Source organism: Myotis brandtii, unplaced genomic scaffold, assembly GCF_000412655.1.
Source record: "Myotis brandtii unplaced genomic scaffold, ASM41265v1 scaffold679, whole genome shotgun sequence".
Lineage (NCBI taxonomy): Eukaryota > Metazoa > Chordata > Mammalia > Chiroptera > Vespertilionidae > Myotis > Myotis brandtii.
The window spans coordinates 890,902-907,329 of record NW_005370653.1 but is presented as its reverse complement, the minus strand read 5'-3'; the positions used below and the strand labels follow the sequence as shown (position 1 = coordinate 907,329).

The 16,428-nt window shown below is 41.4% G+C and overlaps 1 protein-coding gene across 1 annotated transcript in view; it reads right to left on the bottom strand.

The window, feature by feature from the left end:
* The window catches only part of LYST (lysosomal trafficking regulator), a 68,982-nt gene that overhangs the window by 43,063 nt on the left and 9,491 nt on the right, over positions 1–16,428 (bottom strand). The window contains exons 5-14 of the mRNA XM_014529279.1: positions 13,574–14,579; positions 11,690–11,851; positions 10,624–10,780; positions 8,819–9,045; positions 8,248–8,314; positions 6,989–7,098; positions 6,091–6,517; positions 4,747–4,891; positions 2,664–2,837; positions 610–770 (exon numbers count right to left, since the gene is read on the bottom strand). Coding sequence (XP_014384765.1) covers positions 610–770; positions 2,664–2,837; positions 4,747–4,891; positions 6,091–6,517; positions 6,989–7,098; positions 8,248–8,314; positions 8,819–9,045; positions 10,624–10,780; positions 11,690–11,851; positions 13,574–14,579 — 2,636 coding nt within the window. The remainder of the gene's footprint in view (positions 1–609; positions 771–2,663; positions 2,838–4,746; positions 4,892–6,090; positions 6,518–6,988; positions 7,099–8,247; positions 8,315–8,818; positions 9,046–10,623; positions 10,781–11,689; positions 11,852–13,573; positions 14,580–16,428) is intronic.

The window sequence follows — 16,428 nt, the reverse complement described above, 5'->3', positions numbered from 1 at the left end:
TGATATCTTTATTCCTTCCATCTATTCAATAAACACTGTCTGAATGCTATTATGTGTCAGGTTTAGTGATATATTTTCTTAAATCATATATTTCTTTTCCCTAAATTTTGGTATTTTTATAGAATATACTGAAATTATAAAAGAGGCAACCATTCCAAGTTTACCTGTCACAATGCTGCATTTTCTAGGATTACAAAATAAAGTGAAGATAAGCTTCTTTTTTGGGGGGTAGTGAGTAGGATGTGTACCGCTGCATTAAATGCACATCTCAATTATAAGAAACACTAGAAGCCCAGTGCGCGAAATCACGTGGCGCCGCCCACCCGCGCCGGCGTCAGGTCCCTGTCGGCACCCACACTCAGTCTCCTGGTGACCAGTCTTTGGTCATTCTGCTGTGACGGCGTCACGACCACAGGGTTTTTATGATAGAGATTCAGATTATACAAATGTTAAAATATTTTAAAAGTCATCTTGAAATCTAGGAAATACAGTACTTATTAGGTACAAGTAAAGGAAGAGTGATTAATATTTCATCCAGGATAATTTACTTAGTTTAATACATGTTAACGGAAAGAAAAATTAGGAAACACTTTGAAGGGGAAAATGTACCGTTGAAGAGGAGCAAATTTCCCAGGTGCCATTTTCCAGCCAACGGCAAAAACTCCTCTTGGGATGATAAACTATGGCCGATCATGCAGAATGTCTTATTGCTATCTGATGACAAACTTGTTTTTCTTGGAAGCATAAAATCCAAAGTAACATCAGGTTTCCTACAGTAAAACAAAGTTAGAGCAATCACTCAGTGAGGACTAAGTACTAAGTACTTTTAAAGCATGAGGTTGTTTAATAATGGGAAATGCCTGAACAATCTCCTGGGTTCAGTATCAAACAGGTAACGGGAGAAAGACATCTGACTCTGTTGTCTCTAAGGTGCTGGCTGCCCACAAGCCCTGGAAACGGGAGCAGAATGGAGGTGCCTGAGGATCGGGCCCCAGGCCACGGGAAGGGACCTGACTTTTGCTGCAAGTTTTCTGAGCCACGTGACTTCTGCACTCGCACAACCCAACCACCTCCCCCGAATTTTACCAAGATGTCTCCCATTTTGGTAAACAACTCCTAACGTCTCAGGTCCTCCTTTGAGGCCTTCAAAGATTCAGGAAAAAACAGTATCACTTCTTCAGGTTTTGCCCTGACTCGCCACTGAAATGCCAGTGTTTTTTTTGCATTTTCTGGTGTGTTTTTTCAATGCTAAGTCATCATGGAGCTTTTGATTCGTCTCTTGTTTTTGCAGGAATCCTTACAGGAAAAGATAAACTAAGGCTTTCTCATCGAGACCCATGCTGGGGGGACTTCATCATCTAGTTGAGACTCAGAGTGCCAGGCTCTACCCCTATCATAGGAATGTTTTTGTTTGTTTGTTTGCTTGTTTTTAAATTTTGTTTTATTGCTTAAAATATTACAAAGAGTAGTACATATGTCTCTCCTTTTTTTTTTTTACCCCTTGACCTTCCCCCGGCCTCCTCTAACCCCCAGTGTCTTGTGTCCATTGGTTATGCTTATATGCATGCATACTCATAGGAATGTTTTAAACTCGACATGAAGGTAATGAAGGTAAATTCTAAATGCAAAGTGTGTGACTAAGATAAAGACTTAGAATAAACTAATCTGGTTAGTTCTTAATGAGAAATGATACTTTGGTATACATTTATTTTAAAACCTTCCCTAAGGCTTTGTGTTCCATGTTTAACATGAATGTATCTGTTTATAGGAATGCTTTTTAATAAAGGAAATGAGCTATCTTCTTTTTTTAATTGTGGTTTAAATAACATAACATTAGAGATAACTTCCATCACTGCCTTTCTCTGGAACCAAATAAATGGCTGTGACTGGAACACTACTGACACCTAGTGGCAGTGTGACAATGATCAATGCAACATGAATCAAACAAATATTAAGTATTTACTATGTACCATATTTTCCTATCAGATTTGTGTGCTGTTAATCAAATATAAGTTAATAGAAAATAAGTTGTTTTTCAATGTTATATTATTAAAATGGCCTCTTAAAATGTACTATTTGTAGAAATCATTCTATGTTAGTTCTGAAAGTGATAAAGGCAGTACCAAATTTCAATCAACAGAATAATGTATGTGTCCTTGGTCACTTGCTCATTGCTCGGTGAACAGATTAAATCATTAACCTGTATCAAATGGCAAAAAAGTTCCTTCAAGGTAATGCAGATATAAGTGGGCTTATATTTTTCTCTAGTCATTCTAATTTCATTTGAATCCCTGATTTTAATTTAGGTATTAAAGCCTTATTGGTCAATTAAAATAATCCTTCCAGGCTAATTTTATAATATATGGGCTTGAAGGACAAAACTATAGTGCCTTGATATAATATATATTCCATATAAATGTCTAAATGTCCAAATTTCTGTATTGCTCCCCTAAACCCAGATATTAATTTCCAACAATGACTTCTATGGGAAATTACTTTTGAATGGAAGTGATAAACAGGAAAATATCTGACTCTGACCTAGGTTCCTCTGCTAACATAGGAATTGGATCTGTAGTGTTCCATACGTTGTTTTAGAAGCTATCACAGACTGACCTTAAAATTGTAACTGAGGTTAACAAGTATTTACTAAAACTGTTTCATACCTCTGTCCAGAGACCCACATGGAGATTTTCCCATGAAGATTCTTTTTCCCCTGGGGCTGCTGGAAGTAGGTGAGCACTAAATGCTGCCATTTTCTTGGGAGGAAAACATTCTCCAGTGATTCCGCCTGAGCTAGTAAAATAGCTTTTGCATCATCATTTGAATCCACACACAGGCTGCAGAGGAGAGAAAAGGTACAAGCTGAAAACATGGAATCTCAGATCTCATGTACAACTACAATTGTAGATATTTAAGTGAGATGAAAAACCAGTTCTATTTTTAAACTAACTTAAAAAATCAGTAGGTCTTTGTTTTATACCATAATCTGCTTAGTTCTTTTATTATATTACTAGAGGCCTGGTGCACAAAATTCGTGCGCTCAGGGGAGAGGGGTGGTCCTTCAGCCCGGCCTGCTCCCTCTTGTAGTCCAGGAGCCCCACGATTGATCGCCCCACAAAGGGAGGCCCTGCCCACCCACCTCAGCGCTGCCGGCCGGGTAATGTGGGCCTCCCTCTTTGGGGCGATCACGGAGTCCCCCTGATTGATCGCCCCACCGGCTGGTGGCCTGGGCCTCCCTCTGCAGGGCGATCGTGGGGCAATGGCGGGGCCCCCCCGACCAATCACATTGCACCCGCCTTGGCTGGCCTGGTGCCAGTGCGTGTCATAGGGTGGTCGTCCAGACAGTCGTTCTGCTGTTCAGCCGTTTGGTCGATTTGCATATTATGCTTTTATTGTTATAGATTACCTCAACTCATGAACTAAAATAGAGTAGGTTCATTTGCTAGTGTTAATAATTGAGGCAATAATTTTCAGAATTCAATTTGCAAAAAAACTTTTTTCTTTACTATTTATAGTCATTGCCCATTTAGAAATTATAATATCATATCTGGTTCATAAATAATTTTCAGAATTCAATTTGCAAAAAAACTTTTTTACTATTTATAGTCATTGCCCACTTAGAAATTATAATATCATATTTGGTTCATGCATAAATTAATACATGTTGTACATAAATGTCCAAATGCTGGGATGTGTTGGAGGTCTAATCTACATGAGGAATTGCTGAGAAAAGTAGGACATAATATGTATATACAATACCTAGTAACCTTTATAACTTTTACAAAGCATATATCCCTAAATAACATTGTTTACTTAGTTTTAAGTTTTATAAAAATAGCCACATACTATTCATACTCAATACAAACAAAAGATTTGTATCTAAATGCCGGGACTGACCAGCAGACCCTGAGCTATGGATGAATGATGACTCTGACACATGTTCTGTGAAAGAGAGGGCTAAGGTACTGCCTGGCTAAAGGAACCAGATAGACCCATTTGCCTGCCTCGCTAAGGGACTGCCTGGCTAAAGGAACCAGATAGCCCCGTTTGCCTGCCTTCTTAGGCTTTTATTGCAGCAACAGCCTGAACGAAAATTAACCTCTAGATTCTATCAGCAGGGTAAGTATCCTTGAGAAAACACATGCATCTACAGTGTCTTTTAAACAAGGACGTTTTGAAGTCTAAACGTAAAGATTCCAATAAAATACCTGGGGGTTCAGACTTGTTTGGAAAAGTCAAGGCAGGGTCTGCTGCCTTCGGCAAGGTTCCCCTAGAGGCCTCCGAGCTTTCAGAGAATCCTCCTTACAGACTTTCCAACTCAGTCCTGTGCTTCCTCACATCTAAACTAGCTAACAAAGGAGGTAGGAAAGGGACAAGCTAGCAAGGAGATCTTAAGCTTTTTAGATAATGGCTATTAAATATATGATCTGCATGGAAACCACTGTCTGATATTAACAATCTCCTAGGATCATTGCCATCTGAAAGAATACTTCCATAGATAGGACTTCAGTAAGGATTTGGTCTAAAATCTGAAAATTAACATAATCTACTTTAGAGTTTAATTGTAGATTTTTAGATAGAACATCCTGTTACAAAGTGGTATTACGAGCTGTTAAACTGTATCTCTTCTTTAAATAAGATTTTTGTTTTGCTATGATGATCTTTATTAGCAGATTTTACACTTACGTCTCTTACATGAACTATTTAAACACTTGCCCTATGCATGGGAGTGGGGGTAATCGTTACCGAAAGATGAAGGTGCCAGTGAGGGGCTCGGCCCACACTTGGATCATCAGCGCTTTGGATCCCAATGAAACCAGGTGAATGCAGCCTCCCTCTATGAGTCTCTCACCAGGATGTGCGTGCTCTGCACCTTCTAGCCCGTCGTTCTCTATGAAAGAAAGATGTTATAATGATCAGTAAAGCAGCTGATAAAAAGTGAGTGGAAAAGTGAATTTAAAAATATACAAAGCATGCTTGTTTATTTGTAGTAAATTATTTACCCACAATGGCCTGTTTTAAACAATAGAATTTCCAAAGTTTAGATGATAATTAACTCCAAAAAAGCACCAGGAGTGAAATAGTAAATGAGTGCATTAAGAGTTACTAAATGTTTTTTCCAGTTATCATATATTTTAAAACATTTAATGACTTCTAATGCTAAGTGAAGTAAGCCAGTCACAGAAAGACAAATATCCTGTGATCTCACTTATATGTGGAACCTAATGAACAAAATAAACTGACCAACAGAATAGAAACAGAGGCCTGGATACATGGAACAGACTAACAGCTGTCGGAGGGGAGGGTGGATGAAAGAAGGTGGAAGATTAGCCAAAGAACATATACCCATAGCCCAGGGGCACAGACCACAGTGTGGTGATGGCCAGCGGAAAGTGGGGGAGAGGCAGGGGCTGGGTGGAGGCGAACAAAGGTGGGGAAAATGGGGATATTTGCAGTAGTGTCATCAATAAAGAATATAAAAAGAATAAAATATATGATAACTGAAGACTAATTGCAGGAATGATTTGACCAACTGTGATGTCACCACAGTAAACTACTACAATCTGAGCCACGATTCTTTTATGAATGGGATGGGCTAACATCAGGAGACGTCCTAATCCAGGAACGGCACCAGGGAAGAAGCAGGAAGTTGGCTGGTGACCTCCGCAGCAGCAGTATGTGTGGTGTGTACCCTCCCCCTCCCGCATGGACACACACACACACTCACAGAAAAGTACAGGAGAAAATGGAGTTTTTAAGGCTAACAACTCCGGCTATGGTAAGTCAGGACCTGCCATTACTAAGGCAGGAAGTTGGCTGGTGACCTCCGCAGCAGCAGTATGTGTGGTGTGTGCCCTCCCCCTCCCGCATGGACACACACACACACACACTCACAGAAAAGTACAGGAGAAAATAGAGTTTTTAAGGCTGTCTGACAACTCTGGCTATGGTAAGTCAGGACCTGCCATTACTAAGGCATTTAAGGAGAATAACATGTTAAGAGCAAGTTAGAACATGGCTATATTCTTACTGTCAACCAAAATCGCCACCCGAAAAAGCTGAGTATAACAGATAACACAGTCGCCATACCTGCTCCATCAAAACTACTATCTCGTAAACTTGACGACTTCTTTCTTTTCCTGATCTTCCTTCGGTTTTCTGAGCAACTCTCGGCTTCATGGACACACTCCACGTTGAACCACAGGGAGACGCTGAACCCCTCCGAGAGGTGCGGCCAGCAGTTCTGGCCCAGCAGGGGCAGGTGCACGGGGGCCACGTGCCAGGAGGACAGCAGCTGCTGGGGGACGCTGTCACTGTCCACTTCCTTCCTGCTCCACGACACACGTGCTCTTCTCAGCAAGCCCATGGCCTTACTGCTGAGAATCCCAGGACACTTTGGTGATGAAACACCATTGCTTAAATTCAGAGTGTGTAGGAAAGGGAAGGTCAGATACTGTAAAGGGCTCACAGCAACATCACTTTCGACAATTTTCAGAATACCCAGGAGAAGAATTTCCTAGAGAAAAAGCAAAACAAATAAAACGTTACAATAATGTTACAAGGAACATAATAATCCTGAAATTCAGGTTACGAATGAACAAACACACCCATACACATATCAATGCAGGAGCTGCTCCCAGTGGTCAGTGCACTCCCATAGGGAGAGCACCATAGAAGCCGGGCTCACAGCTGGTGAGTGCAGCGGCAGGGACAGGAGCCTCTCCCACCTGTGGCAGCGCTAAGGATGTCACCCGAGGGCTCCCAGACTGTGAGAGGGCACAGGCCGGGCTGAGGGACGCCCCCCCCTGAGTGCATGAATTTCGTGCACCGGGCCTCTAGCAATAGAATAATTGGGAACTTCACAAATAATAACACAGAGTTGACTATATAATTAGCACAACAAAAGAGAGGGCTTAGTGCTTTTCAAATGCATTTTAAAATATTCTATTAAATATCAGTGACAAAAATGAAATCATGGCATATTTACTGTACAAGGAGATTTCTCCAGAAATATTCTCAAAAGAAGGGTTAGCTCTTCCGAACATGTTCTTGAGCTCATCAAAGATACCAACAGATCCACCAGTCCTCTCTGGCATGCTGAGTTAAAGACAGACAGAGGGGAAAGTTAAAGCCAAATGCACAGCTAATTAAAGAAACGAATAAACAATTTCACTGAACAAGATAAAATACTATTGTCACATTTTAAATGGATTATAAACAACCTAATAACCCAAAAATTTGCTGAAGAAATAAAATATGATTAAATACAAACTAACCAACTGACAAAAAAAAACAAGAAAATCACTTTCCTTAATGATTGGTCAGCTCCAAGTCAAGTAAAGGTATTATTTAAAGAAGCATAAAAAGGTGATGGGATTAAGGAAAACACACACATAAAAACCCTCATAGACAGAGAAAACAGTGTGGTGATTACCAGAGAGAAAGGAGGGTAGGAGGAGGTGAAAGAGTGCAAAGGGGGGATAAGTGGTGACAGAAGGAGACTGGGCTGGGGTGGTGAACACACAATACAATATACAGCTGATGAATTACAGAATTATACGCCTGAAACCTATACAATTTTTATTAACCAATGTCACCCCAGTTGATAAGATTTAAAATTAATTAAATTTTTAAAAGCATAAATTAATACACTATTTGTTAAGTGACTACCATAAAGTAGTCTTCTCATTTTGAACATGTATAAATTATAATTTTCACTTTCTAAATATAAAATTAGGTAACATAACTAAAAGTAGAAATATTGAAGATTATAAACACACTTAAATATCACAAACAATGACTTTGAACATTTGTTTTATTCCATTATGGGGTTTAGCATAAATTATGGTCGGTTATACACAAATTCGTAGAACTTTTAATATTTGTAGCAGACATTACAGTGTTCAAAGTATATTTACAGGCATTATCTCAGGTGATCCTCAACCGCCCCCCCCCCCCAAGAAGTCCTACACATTAAATACCATCTCGATTTGAGACATGATCAAATAGCCCTGCGGAGAAGCCTGAGGACAGAGCCGTGGGGAAGCCCATTCAGCAGAAGCACTGAGACTGGGCCATGCCTACTGCGCGGGGTGGATCCGAGGAACAAAAGAGATGATGCATATAAACTACTTTTGAAACCATAGAGCACTATGCCAATGGAAGCCCTTGTTATCAACGCTTTCTCTCACATCACAACAAAATAGTTTCAAAACTATTGTTTTAAAACGTAACATTTCAACGCACCTTGAAAATCAGAATCAGCCTGTGTTAAAATACTCAAGAATCCTCCTAAAAGATTTTTCACAGTTCCCTGAAGATTAAAAAACAAAACATAGTAAATTAAATTGCTTACCTCATTAAAGCATGAAACAATTGTAATGAATAAATTATTTGAATGTTTACTGTATATACATATATAAATATTTAAAATGACTAAAAAGAAGGCTATGTGTAGGATTATACACAATTTTCATTTTATTTTTCATACTGCTTTTGTTTTCTAATTTTTCAAAACAATGACCAAACATTAAGATTAAATACAATTTTAAAAATATTACCCATTCTCAGACATATAATAGGAGGCATTATTAGTTAGCCAATGACATCATTAATTTCTTATGCTACTTTAGAGAACTATGGAATAGAAGATTTTTTAGAATACCACTTGTAGCTAAAAAACACAGACAAGGTATCATAAAGGATAAGTAATCATCTCAGGTAATTTTCAGACAAGTTGGGTTACAAATAAGGAAATGATTATTTGGGGCACGAGTGGGTTAAGTATTGGTCTCATTTAACTAAATACATCTTTTACCTGTTGAATGAGCAGAAAAATATTCTTTTCTTTCTGCCTGATGATTTTCAAAAAACTCTCAAATACGTGGGCAAGCACATCAAGTTTGGCTTTACTAGTAGAAAGCAAATTTAATTCCAGCATGCAAATCTCAGGATAGATTATTTCTCCCTGAGTGAGGTTTTCAAGTAAGTCACTTGGACTGCTTAATGCAATGAAACCTTCTGCTTCAGGCTTCACATCTACCCCTGGAAGGGGAAAAGAAAAGATTATTTTCATTCCCTAAACACTGACTAGGTATTTCAAATCTCATTCATCATTTGAAAGTTGTAGTGGCGAAAGTGCTGTGTATAAGATGTTCACAAAACCTTGTCCTACAACATGCCTTTTTATTACGGCAAATATCCTGAGTAATCATGTCTTATGGATACTTGGAAGATAAATGAGTAGCCTTCAAAGTAATTTTGATCTTCAACAGAACTACAAATATTCTCAACAGCAAGTTTCACAGACATGTAGGTGATACAGATTTAACACATTCCCCTGACATACTAAAAAAAAAAAATACTACCCCAAACTTTCTGACCCCAAAAACCTGAATCACAGGGCACTTCCTTCTTTGCCTGCCCATATCTCTGAAAATGGTAGGCTTGGCTTTAGGTTGGAGAAATTCTGTACTTTTTCTTCTTTGTAAGTGAGAAACACACAGACACTGTCTCACTAAATATTACATTCTGGGAAGTTTAACTTACATGCTCTTAAAAGAGACGCTGTGCCCTTAAACAGTGTCCACACAGATAAGAATTTTATAAATTTCTAGCTAAGTCAGAATTCCTTAAATTAACATCTAGTTAGCAAACTTACAAAAAGGAAGCAATCTGTCATTATAAAATCATGACTGTACTCTGATAAAACCAACACCATTAAACCAATGTTTTTCAAAAGCACCTGCTTGGGGGGTTGGGGAGGGGAACTGGAGGAAGATGGTGAAAGGTACAAACGTCTAGTTAGAAGATCAATAAGCACTGGGGACGTAACGTGCGACACGGTGACTATGGTTAACCTGCTGTGTGACATGTAGGAAAGCTGTGAAGAGAGTAGATCTTCAGAGTTCTCAACACAAAGAGAAATTCTTTTCTTGTTATCGTGTCTATAGGAGATGATGGATGTTGACCAAACCTATGTGGTAATCATTTCACAATATATGTAAATCAAACCATCAAGTGGTTTATCTAAACTTATATAGTGACATATGTCAATCATATCTCAATAAAACTGGAAAAAAGCAAAAATAGCTTAATAAATCAAGTTAGCTATATGTATATGTGTACACAGGAGTTGGCAAAAGTAGGTTTTCAGTCATAAGTATGCGAAAGAGTTTATCCTAGTATTGTTAGTTAGTTATTATCTATTAACCTGTTTTTCCTACCCCTATACATATACACACACATATCCCTTCAATTTGTGGCTGTTTTTTAGTTCTTTTCACTCCATGTTTGGTAAAAACAAACAAAACAACCTGCTATGGTCCATCAGGTCCTTCTTCATGCTACTTACTGGCTTTCTCACTGGAATATATGTGAAAGCAGGCACTTGCTCTCCCCTGTATTCTTAGGTCAACGTCTGTGATAACAAGATCTACTCGGTGTTTCCAATCACAGACACCAAGTGCCAGAATTCATGGTGAAGACCCAATGAAATGATGATGCAATGCGCTTCTTAAATTGTAAGGCAACACTGACTGTAAAGTAATATTATTACAAACCATTTTGCTAATTAATAATCTGACTTGCAAATCGAATCACAAGTACTTCCTGATATTTTACCATCATCCTGGGCTTCACTGTCCTCAGAATTGCTCTCACTATCGGCTTCATAACCTTCTTCTTCAACCAGAAGTTTAAAACCACAACAGGTAGCATCCTCCGCTTCTTCTGAAAACTCGCCAGGTTGGGATGACAATTCTTCTTCAGACTGAGGACTCTGCAAGATTGGTGCGATTAAAAGGCAAAAAGTGTAACACCTGCTCGCCTTTAGGAATATAATATTTATTATGCAGCTGTCATTTTAAGAATAGTTTCAGTATTTCCTTTAAGAAAAAAAATCCTATGAATTGATATTTACCACGGTGAGTTATGAAATTCACGCAGCACAATTTCTCAGACAACTTGATTAACCTCAGCCATGCGTGGGAGGTCACTCTAGCACAGAGGTTCTCAACCTGTGGGTCTCGACCCCTTTGGCGGTCGAATGACCCTTTCACAGGGGTCACCTAAGACCATCCTGCAGGGAGGGGGGTAAGAGATCAACCGAAGGACTTGTATGCATGCATATAAGCATAACCAATGGACATAAGACACTGGGGGGTAGGGGAGGCCAGGGGATTGTCAAGGGTGGGGGGGAAAAAAGGACACATATGTAATACCCTTTGTAATACTTTAAGCAATAAAAAAAAAAAAAAGACCATCCTGCATATCAGATATTTACATGACGATTCATAACAGTAGCAACATTACAGTTATGAAGTAGCAACGAAAATAATTTTATGGTTGGGTCACAACATGAGGAACTGTATTTATAGGGCCAGAAGGTTGAGAACCACTGCTCTTGCAGATTAAGCTAGGGTCATCTCAGTTTCACCGAAAACTAAGCCTAACAAATTACATTCTAGTTATATAATGGAAATGACTAAAAACCACAATGAGGTGAAATTATACTTCTTACAACTTAGTGCTAGTAAAATATCTTCTATTTTCACACATCTGTTCATGGAACTCACCAACTCCGGGCCATATGTTCTAACCACATTCACCCATGAAGTCCCATCCCACACTCTTCTGCTTCTGCTGTCCCCCCCTTCCCCCCGACAGCACGACTGCATGTTACTCATACCTTCTCAGTCACAGCATCACTGTGTTCAAAATCTGCCGCATGATTCCCCAGCGCAACTCGGAGCAGGGCATCGAATAAAGGTTTTGCCAATTCTGTCTCAATCACCTTTGACCGGGAAAGATGGTCCCTCATTTCAAACAATATATTTTCCACAGACAAGTTCTAAGGTAAAATAAAAGAGACTAAGAATATTGATAAAATGCTTCAAGAAAAAAATGAAAGTGACAGATAAGTTAATATTAATAAACTAGAGGCCCGATGCACGAAATTCGTGCAAGGGGCTCCGCCCTCGCAGCCCTGGCTTTGTCTGGAAGTCATCAGGAAGGACGTCCAGAAGGTCATTTGGCTGTCCGGTCTAATTAGCATATTACACTTTTATTATTATAGAAGATAGAAAGCCAGTCCATTTATCTGCAGTTGATATGAAAGTAAAATGACTATATGAATACCCTTACATAAACATCAACTGTTACAATTAATAACATTTTTATTTATTAAATGCTTTACTTACCTTATTTGGTTTTGACTTTCAATGTATCGTAAATTAATTATATCACAAAATGATGAGTGGAAAGTTCAGGTTGATTAACCATCTCTAGATTTTATAAATTCTTTGAGACTCTAAGAAGTACTTAAACTCTCATCCTTTTCTCTCCCCTTTTACTCCTGTCCTTGAGGGAACTCTACCTTAAGGAGTTTTCAATCCCACGTGAGGCACAGACACATACAGACAAGCTATGATGGCGACCACACTAGAGCCATAAACAAAGTCCTCTGAGAACAGAAAGAGAGCAGGTGCCTGGAGGCCTGGGAAGATGCCCAGAGGAGGGTTGTAGGAGGCGAACGATGGAGAACCCATAGGAGCAGCAGGCACACGGACAGAGGAGAAGACGTGCCGGTCGGGAAGCATGCACGAAAGGACAGAGCAATGACACAGAATGGCGTCTTAGTAGAGGTCAGCTCGGCGTGGCTGTGGCCCCCAGTGAAGGATGGCAGGAAGTGAGGCCCAACAAGGAAGAGGAAGCAAGACTGTGAGGGGCTTTGTAGCCACACTAAGGGGCTTTGTAGCCACACTAAGGGGCGTGGGTTGTAATTGGGAATGAGGGAGCATCGGGACGCTTGGACAGGAGCAACATGGAGGCAGCAGGAGAGGTGGCGGATGGAACAGTGAGGGCGGTGAGTCAGGGAAGAAGGGACCTGCCACGTTCGAAGGTTCCTTAGGAGCAGGGCCTGAAACTGGGGTTCCTTCTATGTTGAGAAGTGCTAGCAGGAGGAAAGCAGAATATGTGAGGGGAAGAACCAGGCAAAGAAGGTTCGGAATAAAGGTCCAGGCCCTGCCACATCGAGGGAAAGCTCTGGAGCCTGGACGCCCACAGGGCTTGTCCCCACCGGAGAGCAGCGTACAAGGCCATGCAAGAACTCTGAAACAGTCCTAGCCGGTTTGGCTCACTAGGATAGAGCGTCGGCCTGCAGACTGAAGGGTCCCGGGTTCGATTCCGGTCAAGGGCATGTACCTTGGTTGCAGGCACATCCCCAGTAGGGGGTGTGCAGGAGGCAGCTGATCGATGCTTCTCTCTCACCGATGTTTCTACCTCTCTATCCCTCTCCCTTCCTTTCTGTAAAAAATCAATAAAATATATTAAAAAAAAAAAAAGAACTCTGAAACACGTCATTGTCACTCAGCTCCCGCTTACTGCCTACCTAATGCTTTTTAGCTGGAAACTGTGTCGTGTGTGGGTTTTGCATGTGACAAAGCTTAAACTGTGAGTTTCCTGAGGACAAGGACTGGTCCTGTGCTCCTGTGTCCTCCCCAGCACCTGGCACGGGGGTGCTAAGCACACAGAACTTTAGAAAGTACACATCGCATGACAGCCACGTCATTACCTGGCCGGGTGGCTCCAATTCCGCCCGGTGCTGACTAGCTCTGGTGCCGTGCAGACAGATGGCCAGAAGGGCTTCCAGCAGTCGGATGCTCTGAAGTGAGGTCTCACTTGCTCGACTTGCAGGCCCCTTTGCTTCCTCAGGAGCAGCTCCAGCAGCGGGAATCGGATCCCCGTTTGTGGAAGCAGCACGTGACTCTGATGCACCTACACTGCCAGCACTCCCCTCTGGACCGCCCGGGCCGGACGGGGTGGGGGCGCTTCTCACAGCCGAAGAGCCCAAGTCCTCCTCCACAGTGACCTCCGAGTGGGCAGTTCTCAGTGGCTCCTGGTCCTCCTTCTTCCCATGCTCCTCGTCGGGACCCCGGAACAGCCTCTGGATGATCATGAATATCAGCTTATGGCACACCCGGACCCCGCCCAGCCTGCAGAGCTGCTTCTGGAAAGCTGGGCTCAGCATGTAGATCCAGCGACACATGGACCAGATGTCGGCCGCCTGGTGCATGCGCTCAGGGGGTGGCAAGACCAGACTCTCCAGAGGCAGGCAGGGCAGCTCCTGGCGCAGGGGCTCGCTGGCCGTGCTGTCGTAGCCGGAGGTGTCCTCCGAATCGTTGGCGGGCTCCCCGTCGGAGTCGGCCTCTTTGCTGACACACAGGAACGCCACGCAGAGGAAGAGGTTGATCGTGTGGAGGTGGGCGTCGTGGGGGGCGGACTTGCGTCTCTTCGGGTGGGCTTCTCTGAGGCTGGCGTAGAACTTGCTGAGACTCTGAGGAGAGTCTGAGAACGCCTGCTGGCTGTGGACAGAGGTGCCTGCGTGGAAGGATGCCGGCTCCTTCGGTTCCCCATCTAGCCCATCAGTCCCTGGAATCGAACAGTCTTTCTGTTGCTCCCCAAGGCTGATTATCAGAGTTTCAAATGCTTTTAGGGAATGACCTCGAATACCATCTAAGTAATTTAGTTCAATTATTTGACTTACTCCATTACAACTTAAAAACAAATCTCTTATTACCCTGTGAGAGAAAAAGAAACATACAAGAGGGTTTACAGATAAACAGATCATTTATAAAAAGGTACATATACTATTTGTTTATTTTAACCAAACTTAAACTGGTTTTAATATTAAATATTTTTGGTACATACTCTATTTAAATGTCATTGCTGCATGTGGCATACACTAAACAAACACTACCAAATTTGATTAATCAATAATGTGGTTTAAGATCTTAGATGTGACCAGGATCTCAAGTTACTTTTTAATGATTTTCATATCCCTCTCCAAACACCAAATATATATCCTGTATAATAAAAGCCTAATATGCTAAGTGTCTGACCTTTCATGCAACCGTTCGACCAGTGGCTATGATGCGCACTGACCACCAGGGGGCAGACACTCTGATCCGTAGGTTAGCTTGCTACTGGGGTCTGGCTGATGGGGACTGGGCAAGATGGGCCAGACATGCCCTGGGGCACTCCCATGGCCCCTCCCTGGCCCTGATCATGCACCTGAGGGGTCCCTAGGCCTGGCCTGCACTCTCTTGCAATCTGGGACCCCTCAGGGAATGTCAAAGAGCCGGTTTTGGCCTGATCCCCACAGGCCAGGCCGAGGGACCCCACTGGTGCATGAATCCGTGCACCGGGCCTCTAGTACATACACTAGAGGCCCGCTGCACGGATTTGTGCACCAGTGGGGGCTGGCCGGCCTGCCCCGATCAGGGCTGATTGGGCCAGGCTGGCCGGGGGGAGGGGCCATGGGCGGTTAGCCGATCGGCCCACCCCCGATTGGGGCGGGGAACGGGAAGAGGCCCATCAGATTCCAGTCAAGGGGACAATTTGCATAATAGCCTTTTATTACATAGGTAGATGTGGCTTCAACATTTAGAAAGAATGAATTATATGCGTCCCAAGTTAAATGAAGCAATTCAGGGAAGAATACTTGGCCCCAAATAGCAGATTCTATGTAAGTTCTAGATGCCCAAGCGCCAGCACACTCAGCTGGACGCTCTGAAACAGGCAGACATCTGTGTGTCTCTTTGTTCATCTGCCTGGGGCTCACTAAGGAAGAGCCCAACTACAGATCTGCAGATCTCAGCTGTCTCAGGTGAGACTCAGGGTCTGCATCACTGGACCCCTGGCAATAACTTTAATATAAATCAGCGCAGCGAAGACCCAGGTTGTCCGCCAATATACCAATGAGTTACAAACTTTCAAATCAAGTCAGTTCCATCGAATCAATGTCAGAATGCCAGGAATTTAAAAAAATGATTGTAAAGATAATGATGATACATGGGTTGTATTTTATTGTAAGTTTTTAAAATGGTATATGCATTAATTTGAAAGGCCAGGCTACCTACCCGAAGCAAGCTTTATTTATAAAACTATTTTTTAATTACCAGACTTGATCATCACAAAATCTGGAAAGCTCACTGGTGAATATTTATAAAACTATTTTTTAATTACCAGACTTGATCATCACAAAATCTGGAAAGCTCACTGGTGAAATTCTAAATTTTATTAATTTTCTTTTTTGCTTTTCTGTATTTTATAATTTTTCTTCATATATTGCTTAGGTAATAAATATAAATATGACATTTAAAAATAATAATCTCCTTAATTCTACTGCCTCGATAAATATCATTTTATATACATGCAAATTTTATACAGTTGGTGATATTTTGAATTTTGTATATCTCATTGATAAAATAGTGTAAGTATTTTCTCATGTCCCAAAGTGATCTTTGTAAGCATTATTTTTAATGGTTAATAATATTCCCTAAAGTAAATATAAAACTATTAATTTAACCTTGCCCCTGCTACTGGATATGTGTTGTGTCCATTTTCTCTCAAGAATATATTTAAAAC